Below are 11862 nucleotides of genomic sequence, written 5' to 3'. Positions count from 1 at the left end.
GTTGGGGTCGCTCTTGAGATATTTAGGTCCAATGGCGTTAATCTGGGTAAAGTTAATACTGGGTTAAAGTGTAATCTCTTACATAAATAAATATCAGAGTGGACCTTAACCCAGATCCGTTTAAGGGGGACTTAGTATTAGATTAACGTTCACAGTTTGATGCTACAATAATAATTATTTTTAAACTACTGATTTTAAAGACTCATTTATCAATTGATTCCGAGCTCATTTGTGCCGGAGGTTTCCAATTTTTAATGTTATCAAGAGGCTTGTAATAGATAATAGTAAGTAGCCATAGGATTTAAAGGACCTTAATTTTATGCCGCTTCACCACGTTGGGCAATGATGGTCCAAGAGATGGCTAAAGATTTATCGTCTATGATTGTTTATAACTTTGATTGTGTATGCTATAAGTAGGCAATTTCACAATCATGGTATGTCTTAGCCATGGCTCATGACCCATGGAAAATTCGAAAGAGGTCTTTAGACTCACTTGACCTAACTTGGTTTTGTAAATTTAACTTGGTATTTAATCGTTATTGGTAGTCCGGAAAACCACAAATACGAAAAACTTAGTTCCGGATAATATGTAGTAGAGTCTCATGCGCATTCCAATATTATAATAATAATATCTATATCTATGGACGCTTCGATTATGAGGAAAACCTATGAATATCTGATACTTAGCGTCAATCAATAAAGCTGATAATTATTATAAATAACCCCGACCTACCTTGTATGCATTTAATTTAAGTATATTTATTTTAATACTAAAATATTCTCATACTAATAAATACTGAGTAACGAGATTGTTTTATTTTATTATTTACTAGTAGATCACGTCCTAAGTATTATTAATTATTATACAAAAATATTCAATGTGCAGAATCGACTTTCCTACGATTTTATTATATTATAGATGTTCCGCGCGGCTTCGCTTGCGTAATTTAGGGATTTCACGCAACCGTACATTTTTCCGCAAAAATAGCCTATGTCCCTACACGTGGTCTATTCTTCATGTTTGCCAAATAACATAAAAATTGCTCCAGTAGTTCTTAAGATAATAAGAAATTTTATATAATTTCCCCGCAAAAAATAGCCTTTGTCCCTACACGTGGTCTATTCTTCATGTTTGCCAAATAACATAAAAATGGCTCTAGTAGTTCATAAGATAATAAGCAATAAGCAATAAGCAATTTTATATAATTTCCCCCGTTTTTCCACATTTTCCTCTATTTCTTCGCTCCTATTAGTCTTAGCGTAATAAAATATAGCATAATATAGCCTTCCTTGATCAATGAGCTATCTAACACTGAAATAATTTTTCAAATCGGACCATTAGTTCCTGAGATTAGCGCGTTCAAATAAGCCCTTTCAAATAATTTCAACCCGTTTCTTCCACATTTTCCTCTGTTTCTTCGCTCCTATTAATCTTAGCGTGATAAAATATAGCCTATAGCCTTCCTCGATAAATGGGCTATCCAACAGTAAAAGAATTTTTCAAATCGGACCAGTAGTTCCTGAGATTAGCGCGTTCAAACAAACAAACAAACTCTGCAGAATTATAATATTAGTATAGATAGATAGCGTTTTTGTCATCTTTACTGAGTACAAAATAGTTTATTTTGGTCATATTTTTATTTCATAACAATAGATACTAATAATATTATAATAAAAATAAATAGGTAATATTGCACAAGGCTGGAGCAGAGGGCACTGCGAGCACATAGCACAGTAAACTACGAATAATAAAAACTAAGGAAACGTAACTCCCAAACTTCAATCGTTTTGAACTTGGTTCTCAACGTTCTTTTCGCACACTAAAATAATATGGCAATAGCTACGAAACACTACATTCAAATTGACAAAATAAAGCCGTTGACAATAATAATTGTCACTTCTATAATTAGTAATTACACAAAAATCTTGCATGTATTCGGGCCTCTTCTTGCCTAAAGTATGCATGTATTCGGGTAACATTTTGTAGAATCGGAACAAATTTTTTGACACAGTTACTCTCCCTTACTTTGTAGGCAGTAAACAAAGTCGAACAAAACTTTTTGTTGCGTGAAAACATCGCAGATCTCCTATTAAGGTACCATTCGTTAAGTTTATACTAATTCGTGAGTCATAATTGCTTAATGCATTATATGTCATGTTCACAATACCCAAATTAGTTCAAAATAGTGACAAATTAGTTCACTTACGCGTCACTAGTAAATATTTACATTTTCCCCTATGACACAGCTAAAAACCCAAAAAGTGTCGTCTAGTCACTCACAGTAGTCTTAAAACGCTGCGTTTGTACAGTACGATAGACGTCGACCTTTATTATGTTATGTATACCTAATGAATAATTATGTACCAGTTTCTTAGCCTTTGAACTTTAATGCACCTTGCGCGATTGTTCAGTGGACGTTAGTCTGGAAAGAAGACGGTCGTGTGTTTAACTATTTTGTTTTTGTTTTTAAATTGCTTAAGAAATAACTTGTGTTTGGATACAAAGTACAAATAAATATTATTTTATCCAGTGAAGTTTGAACATGAAGGGATACGTACTTGCTTTAGTAAGTTCTTGTTTATTTATTAATTTATTTCTCTTTAATCTCTGCTTATATTCCGATTTAATGCACTTTGATTTATGTATGCTACAATGCTACCAATTTAAATGTCATGTAATTAATTAACAAATACAATAATAATCGTTGAACTATTATGTTCGTAATTAGATGTTTGTTTACAAATAAACATTTATTACAACGGGCTATTTGTAGTCATAAAATATTATGTGAAATATATAATCATTTCATTTTAGGTCACAATTCTGAATCTGGGATCTCTACACTATGTGAACTCACGATGTAAGTTACAACAGTTATCTGATATATATTGATACATATTATATTATTATAATGTAGTTACAATTTCTGTCTGTCTGTTACATTTTCACGCTAAAATGGCTAAATCTGTTGAGAATTGAGATGGAATTTGGCATGAACATATTTTGAGCCCTGGTAAAGAACATGGATATTAAGTTAGAAACACGATACGGTATGTTAAAATTTTCTCGATAGAACAATATGACAAAGATGCATCTAAATTGAATCTAAATTTTACGAATATTTAACATTTCTTTTCTGGGACTGGGAGGGACTGTATTAGAGGATTTTTTAATTGTTCCATATTCCATCCTCCTTGATCCTTCCATAGTTTGTCGGTTGTGCCTAACATAACCCTTAATCCGTCCGATATGTGCTTAGGTATGAATCAAGTTCTCCGATAGTACATGTAGTCGCCCCCCGGACCTTTTTCAGGTTTGTCGGGAGCCGGTTTTGCTTTTACATACATTGCATGTTGTTATTACTTTTAAACTTTAGAATTAATCTTACATCTTTAAACGAGCAATTCTTATTTCTTGTATATATATTATTGGAATCTCGAAATCGGCTCCAACGATTTTCATGAAATTTAGTATATAGGGGGTTTCGTTGGCGATAAATCGATCTAGCTAGGAATCATTTTTAAAAAATGTCATTTAATTCGTGTTTTATCGAATACAGAGCAAGGCCCGGTCAAATAGCTAGTATTAAATCGGGCTTTGGCCCACCACACATTCCCACCACTGTATCTCCTGTGTCGCCAGGATCGACAGCGGTATCCAACCACGAAAACCCTTTTGATATGATCTCAGGGAGCCCGAGGTACATGCTAAAGCCGTCTTGGGAGTTGGGACCCGCAACGAAATTAATCAGAAGAAAATAGGAGGAGTAGGAAGAATTCCAGATTCCCTCCCCATATAAAGCGGGAGACAGTACAAAGTTGCAGTGACCGAAAGGCAAAGAACTGAAGGCGGGAAATTAAGTAAATTCTGGCGAAACTTTACCATTACATGTACTGGATAAAAGTAACAATAGGTTGTCTGCTAGTTTAATAATATAACACGGATTCAGCACGAGCGGAATAATGTTTAAACGCTGAAAGCTTAAGCTACCACAGAAATTTCCACTAAAATTGGTTAAGCCGTTTGAACATAAAAACAATTTAACATTAAGTAATAAACGGTTTTTTGTTACAAATATTCATGTTATTGAGAATAATTACGTACGTGCTCATCACAATTTATGAGTCACAAGTTCACAATGCCTGTAAAGTGTAATTACAGTACTATCATAGTTTGTGTAGCTATTGTCGTTTGGTAATTCCACTCATATTAGGAAGAACCAGTTGCGTCATACACTCATCCAGACGCAAAATAGGGCTATTAGTTTCAATAGCATGACTGTGAACATGATGTAAAAACATCGTCATCAAACTCTTCAGATTTTGATACGGTTCCATGTCAAAAAATTATTACGCACGTCTTAAGATAGTTGGTACTAAGTTATATGTTTGATATTATGTAGAGTGCACTTCACAAGTCAAGGTTTGACCACCCTTGCCTCTCAAGACTTTTATAGCTGCCGAGTTTTCGACGTGTTTGCACTCAGTCCATACGCTATAATAATCTATTTTTTGAGGTAGTATCTAAAATAACTATTCATTTATTAATTGGATAACTATTAGACTGTCTATTCGCGTTAGGAAGAGAGCCACATACCCTACCGAAATATCAAAAGTGTATTTTATCATTGCGTCGTCTTTAATCCTAAAACACCGCTTTTCTGGTAGGATCTATAGACGCGGGTGCATGGCCAGTGGCCACTTAAGTTCGAGCTCTTGGAATTAGCAGCCAGCGCTCGTGTGTAATATTAAAGGAACTATTTTACAGTAAAGTAGATTAGACTTAGCTCCAATTTCACCAACGACTGTTAAAGTTTGAATTAGTATCACGTTACCTCTTGCGTTTTTCTTATGAATGAAAGAGAAGACATGACATTTTAAAAAGCTTTTAACACTCAGACGTTGGTGAAATTGGGGCTTAATAAACCCATTCAGATCGCACCGCGACGCGTAGAAACATTTCTAAATGTATATGGATTTGACAGATTCGCAAGACGTCTCACGCAATTGAAATCTGTCAAATCCATATTAATTTATGCCGCGCCGCGCCTCGCCTCGCCTCGTCGCGTTGCGGTCTGAATTGACCCTAATGCAGTTTTTTTATACTTTATACCTTCTAAAGCTGCTGCTGACGTGATCGTGTTCCCGGACGAAGACCGGCGCGCCACGCGCGACGTGGCCGACTCCTGCCGCGACCAGACCTTCTGCACCGTCAAACCCAAGGACTACCCTGACGACAGGTTCAAGGAACTTTTTAAGGACTACGTAAGTTTAATCTTACCTTACCCCTGTAAATAAAAAATATTAATCCCAATAGGTATGTGGAAACAAATATTATTAACCTTCGATCACAAGATAATAATATGAACGCGTTTATTTCACGAAGTACTTGACCGATTAGTATAGAAAATAGTGTAGTAGGTATCTGTTTACTAGTGTACTAATCTTATCCTACTAATATTATAAAGGCGAAAGTTTGTATGGATGTGTGGATGTATGGGTGTATGGATGTATGGATGTTTGTTACTCTTTCACGCAAAAACTACTGAACGGATTTTAATGAAACTTTACAATAATATAGCTTATACATCAGAATAACACATAGGCTACAATTTTAACCGACTTTCGAAATGGAGGAAGTGTTATGTTCGTTTTTTTTATCTTCAACGACCTGATGAGGAGATCCATAAGTAATCGAGGGAACTCCTCAAAATTTATATGGAAATATGTGGTGGCTTCGGTTTCGTGAGCAGTATTCTAAGCATATGCTACCAACAAGTAAGATTTTGCACCAAGATATACCATGGTTCGGAAGGTGCTGAGAGAACTCCTGATTATTTATATATTCAAGATTGGGAGTTTTGACGTAGTTTTAAGAGCGGAAAACATATGCTACTATGCAAATTACCTTCATCTTAATCATCATCACTACCATAAACCGTTATAGAACCTTGTGTCATCCCGTATTGACCATATTATTGGTACTTTTCATAGTCTTTTATGATATATCACTTAAACCGCGGGTAACACCGCGGGGCACAGCTAGTATCTTATATACACGGGCGGAGGCAGCGGAGCGGAGTGGATCGTTTAGTATACCTATTATATAATATTAATTATGAAATCTCAAAGGATAATATTCCATAAACAGTCCCGATAGTGGACCTTATACAGTCCGTCATTGACCAACGGCACCGTCAAGTAAGCCATGCTTTGGCTCGAGTGAGCCAGTAGACGTTCTCTTCGTGAGAGCGTCGAATACAGCTGCGCAAATGTTCAGAGTCTTGAGTTATCTCAATATTATGTTTTATGTTCTTAAAATTTTAAAATTGTTGTTAAGTAAGAAATCATAATTATGTAATATTGTGTTCTTTCTTACAGAAAGTGTTGCCGCAACCGATTCCCGAGTTGACGATAGACTTTGAAAATCGTTTGAGCGATTTCACTGAAACTGACAACTGCGCCACTGAGGTCTCGGTATGTATTTGATTTTTATATAACTGAAATATAAATTACTCCTTAATTATTCAATAGCAATTAATTGCACTCTTGAACAATAAAATTAGTTATGTTTATTTGTGTAAATAAACGTTGGTAGGGGATCAATGTACCTATAAAATCCATACCAATTTACACGGTTATGCACATAGTATTATGATCTTTTTAAACCCGGAAAAACTAACGGTTCTCGTGCGATAAGTGAACTTCTGCGTTTCGGAGTCGCGGACATCAACTGGTATAAGTAGGTATTAATTGATTTCAGTACCAACCACTTTACCTGGTTCGTGAGAAGCGCGAGGAGCCATGGCGGGTCGTCATACAAGTGCCAGAAATTAACCTGACACAGAGCGTCCGCATGGAGAGATGCTTGTGAGTAGTTCTTATGTTTGAGAGAGACGAGAAAGTTGTAATTTGTATTGAATGTCGCGGATATTCAAAATTTTGCAGAATAATTTTCAAGAGTATGTATCCCTCCGGTAGAAACCGCGCGGTGTAGCGGCCAAACCGCGCGTTCGCGCCGCCGCCTATAAATATAGCCTTAAAAGAGATAAAGCAATCCTAACTCCTAAACGATAATATTAAATATATCTAAATATAAAGTTTTCATCAAATCAACATACTTACCTACCTTTTTTCACTTATTTTCTCAAACTATATTCGGTCCGGTCAAAATCTCTTAACTCGACTGGACAACATACCCTATAACTTCTATTTTTAAGATAGATATTCTGACCGGATATTTCTCATTTCCAGGAATCCCGGAGCGAGCTGCTTCACGGTGTTCCCGGCTCGGCGCGAGTACGTGACGCTGTGCAAACAGAACTACATGACGTTTGAGGTGATGGTCGCCAAGGGGAACAACCAGACCGAAGTCATCAAATCCCAGCTGCCCGTGTGCTGCTCATGCTACTATAGATCTATGTCCTTCGTTGAGAGATTCGGAATAGAATGAACGGCACGGTGACGGGAGCAAAACATCTAGTTCAGATACAGTGGAAACCACTCGGTTACTTTAAACTTCGCGGTTACTGTGTTTAAACTTCGCGGTTACCGTGTTTAAACTTCGCGTTTCCCGTGTCTAAACTTCGCGGTTCCCGTGTTTAAACTTCGCGGTTCCCATGTTTAAACTTCGCGGTTCCCGTGTTTAAGCTTCACAGTTCTTGTGTTTAAACTTCGCGGTTCCTGTGTTTAAACTTTGAGGTTTCCCGTGCATTTACTTCCTGGTTCACGTGATTAAGTCGCGCGATTCTCATGTGTATGTAATGTAAAAATACAATGCATTTCCAAGAAATTGTGTTCGGTTAGTCCCAACGGCTTAATAGTAAGCATAATAATCTTATATCTTTAAACGAGCAATTCTTGTATATATATAATTGGAATCTCGGAATCGGCTCCAACGATTTTCATGAAATTTAGTATATAGGGGGTTTCGGGGGCGATAAATCGATCTAGCTAGGAATCATTTTCAGAAAATGTCTTTTTATTCGTGTTTTAGCGATAATCGATAAACTGAAAAATATGACTCTTCCTGACATCTATTGGCGAATAATAATACTATTTTGTAAGCAACTTATTGTTTTAACGACCAGCAGATGGCGTTATTAAGTAACACGAAGTCAATGAGTGTTTGCTATACCGAGCAAAGCTCGGTCATCCAGGTACTTCAATTTCAACTTTTTATATTTCAATATTACAATAGTTATATACTTTTTAGCACTATACCCAAATCCAGCAATCTAATCCTCTCGCTTAAAAGGTTGCCTGGAAGAGATTGCTGCTTAGTATTAAGGCCGCCTTTGTGTGCTTTCATCTTATTTTGTTTATTCATATATTTTAAACTTTGTTTATGTAATTTGATTGTGCACAATAAAGTATATTTTCATTTCATTTTCATTTCATACTTCAATAATTAATCGATTTGCAAAAAGGAAGAGGTTCTATATTCGGCTGTATATTTTTTGTGCTCTAAGCGCGCCGTTCTCGCTGTGTCTGAACTCTGTGCCGAACCTAAAGACTCTTGCTTACTTTAGACACGACAGTCTTTAGATAGATGTGTATGCATTTTTGTGTACTTTGTATAGCAACTAATCTTTCTTAAAACTGTCGTGTATCAAGTCAGCGCGAGCCCTAATAGATCTTTCGATAAGACGAAGAGTTGTGCCATAACCTTAGGTGTGCCGTCTTGCCCCACCGTCCTATTACTAGTTTTAAGGCTCTACAGGGTGTAACAAAACAAAGTGAATAACACTTTAAGGTGCGTATGTGTCCCTGGTGGCTGGTATAGAGATTACTGTAAAAGTAGCAGCGATGAAAGTGTTTTTACTTTTGTATGGGGAAATTAATGACGATGGGGCGCTTGCTCATACAAATCACAAAAAAATTCGACCAGTGCTGCTACTTTCACAGTGAATTCTATATAAGAGACACAAAAACACCCAACACAGTGTTATCTTTAATTTATTTTGTTACATTCTGTATAAATACACACAACGTGTATCGCATTTATCCCACGAAACCTTCGTCTGTGTGTCTGAGTTTGACGTAACCTAACCAACTTACGTCGTGAATCGTGATCATCGGGGCTTGACATAGCCTGACTAAATAGTTATCTGCCAATCTATCTGGTAGTCCTTTTTAGTTAAACCACATTGCTAATCGCCTTCGGAGTTACATATTTGTCGTTTTATTGTCATTTAATGTTTATTTAATATCTGCTATATATTATAATCTGCTTACTTAAGGCCTAATTTCACCGTTTGTTAGTGTAAACAGCTTGTTAAAATTTAATGTCTTACTCCTTCATTCGGGCATTCATAATATTATGAAAAACGAATGAGGTACCTAACGTGATACTAATTTGAGCATTAGCTTTAACAGTCGTTGTTGAAATTGGGCCTTAACGTTGTAACGATTGACTTTTCAATTTTCACCATGATGTTTTTTACAATTTATTTAATCTACAGGTTGTAACAAAACAAAGCAATAAAATTTAAGAGTGCGTTTGTGTCCCTAATATAGAGGTCACTGTAAGAGGAGTAGCGCTAAAGGAGGAAAAAATGTTTTGAATGGGCAAGCGCCCCAGCGTCATGTGTCTTGCCCATACAAACGTTCAACGAAATACTCTTTCAGTGCTGCCACTTTCAAAGTGAATTATATACAGGGGACCCCTACACACCATAGACTTCGTTGCGTTACACACTGTATATATAAAGCTTTTTCATTGTAAGCAAAGAGGCTCGCATAACATATTTTACAATTTTTTAACATATTATTACAATAAACAATTAATTTTCCACAATTTTGTTTTTTTTACTTAATTATTTTTTTACTTACAGGCCGGTCCATATATTTTTATGAGGACACTCCTGAAAGAGGTTTTCTTAATAAAAATTAAAAACCCTCTGAATTTGAGTACCTGTGAATAAAAATAAGTCAAAATAGCTAATCTAATCGAATAGGTATAGCAAAGCTGAGTAGTACCTACAGGGTGAAACAAAACTAAGTGATATTACTTTAGAGTTTAGGGTGTGTATGTGTTCCTTGTGGAGAGTTCACTGTGAAAGTAGCAGCCTGCAGCGCTGAAAGACCAAATCTTTTTTCACTTTTGTATGGGCAAGCGCCCAGTGACACGACCCAACTAGCAAATTAGTCATATAGTAAAGGACCTAAATGACATTAGGTGGAATAGTAGTCATATAGTAATTGTAACTTAAATGTGCAAAATGGGTGGAAAGGAATTTTATCTAAGTTTCTATTAATTCCTAAAGGATTATTAGATCCTGTTTGATGTAAATAATTTAATAGGTGAATTATAGATACCTAAACCTGGTCGATTAAATCAAACAAGATTTTTTTATTAATTGACCAGGAATTTTTTTTGGTCAATGTTCAGAAATTTGTGGGGCAAATCATAGTTTTATACCTATTGTAATTGAAAGAATTTCAATTAATTTTTTTATTAATTGAGTAACTTAGGGCAGGATTTGGCTGATTCTCCAGGGGACAGCCATTGCGACGAACGCTTCCGATTATCGTAAAGGAGCCATTTTTCATCACAAGTAATGATCCGATTTAAAATCCTTTCATTATTGTGTCGGTTGAGCAATGTAACGCAGCAGTCGACGCGTGTTTTCTGGTTTGCCTCACTCAATTCATGAGGTACCCACCTTTCAAGTCTTTTTATCTTCCCAATTTGCTTCAAGTGGATTAAAGCAGTTTTATCACTTACACCGAAGCCTGCTGCTAACTCTGAAGTGTTTCGCGATGGATCCGCTTCCACAAATATAGCCTTTAATTCTTCATTATTCATTTTGGCCTCGGGTCGTCCAGGGGGCTTGTTCTGAAGGTCGAAATTTCCAGAACAAAAACGGTGGAACCAAAACCGTACCGTGTTTTCTTTTGCGACAACAGCGCCATACACATTGTTATTCTTCGAGCTGTTTCTGCAGCACTCGTGCCACGGTGGAATTCATATTCGTAAATAAAGCGATATTTAAATATGATACTAGCTGTTTGACCGAGCTTAGCTCGGTATTCGATAAAACACGAATAAAATGACAGTTTCTATAAATTATTCCTAGCTAGATCGATTACCGCACCCGAAACCCCCTATAAGTATATACTAAATTTCATGAAAATCGTTGGTTTGAAAAATTTTGATATATTGATCCTTGTTAAAAATAAAAATACACGTATTTTTTCTTTTATAATCACTCAGTACTAAAATGTTGAGAAATAGCTTCCGAAAGATATCCTAAAAAACCCCCGCTAATTCCCCCGCGCCGCGAGTGACCGTTCTGCAACGATTTTAAATGGGATGAAATATGTCAATAAAAATATATAACACCCAATTTTTTTGGTTAAATGGACTCTCCTAATATTACCTAAGCCCTGAAAAAAAATTGGCAGGAAGGTTTAATTGCACCCTGTATATACATATACATATTATAACATATTGACTGACTGTTTTGGAAACTCAAATGTACCAAATAAATGAATATATAAATTTCAATTTGGAATTCTTAAAGAGGAGATATTTGAGATCAAAGTGGCCTGTACAACAAAACGCCAATTTCATATTATGTAAGGACCTAAATAATATTATTATAGGTTCCAAGCTGTTATATCAAAATATTATGTAAACTGTACTTATAATTACAATTCAAAAGCCTTACAAGGTGCGCATTATAATGCTCGATTCTCGAGGTTCTCCTTCTTCACTGATGTAATGCTCGTCTCTGTAATGTTACATTACACGCGAATGCTCTGGGTGAGGGAGCCCTTTTAAGTCAAAATCAAAAAGCTCGCCATCTGGCAATGTATATTGTTAATAATATTTGCTGTACTCGAAAAACCCAAAAG

General features: G+C 36.0%; 1 protein-coding gene across 2 annotated transcripts; it reads left to right on the top strand.

The window, feature by feature from the left end:
- The first annotated feature begins 2412 nt into the window (after positions 1-2412).
- On the top strand, positions 2413-7876 carry LOC121726912. 2 transcript variants are annotated; one of them, XR_006035589.1, is made up of 7 exons: positions 2413-2567; positions 2816-2861; positions 5123-5265; positions 6382-6477; positions 6764-6870; positions 7255-7665; positions 7702-7876. XR_006035589.1 is itself a non-coding variant. In XM_042114557.1 (6 exons), the coding sequence occupies exons 1-6, from the start codon at positions 2544-2546 to the stop codon at positions 7451-7453; spliced, it is 615 nt and encodes a 204-aa protein (XP_041970491.1). In that variant the 5' UTR covers positions 2413-2543; the 3' UTR covers positions 7454-7876. The 2 variants fall into 2 exon arrangements, 1 of the variants encoding a protein (XP_041970491.1); XM_042114557.1 differs by having other exon boundaries at positions 7255-7876.
- The last annotated feature ends 3986 nt before the right edge of the window (positions 7877-11862 follow it).

This window comes from Aricia agestis, chromosome 5, assembly GCF_905147365.1.
Source record: "Aricia agestis chromosome 5, ilAriAges1.1, whole genome shotgun sequence".
Classification (NCBI taxonomy): Eukaryota; Metazoa; Arthropoda; class Insecta; order Lepidoptera; family Lycaenidae; genus Aricia; species Aricia agestis.
This window is presented reverse-complemented; position numbering and strand designations above follow the sequence as displayed.

Excerpts from the sequence above, each read along its gene's own strand:
- LOC121726912 (XM_042114557.1), top strand. The coding sequence starts at position 2,544 with ATGAAGGGATACGTACTTGCTTTA. Across the intron at positions 2,862-5,122 it reads ACACTATGTGAACTCACGAT|CTGCTGCTGACGTGATCGTG; the intron begins GTAAGTTACAAC and ends TACCTTCTAAAG. Across the intron at positions 6,871-7,254 it reads GTCCGCATGGAGAGATGCTT|GAATCCCGGAGCGAGCTGCT; the intron begins GTGAGTAGTTCT and ends TCTCATTTCCAG.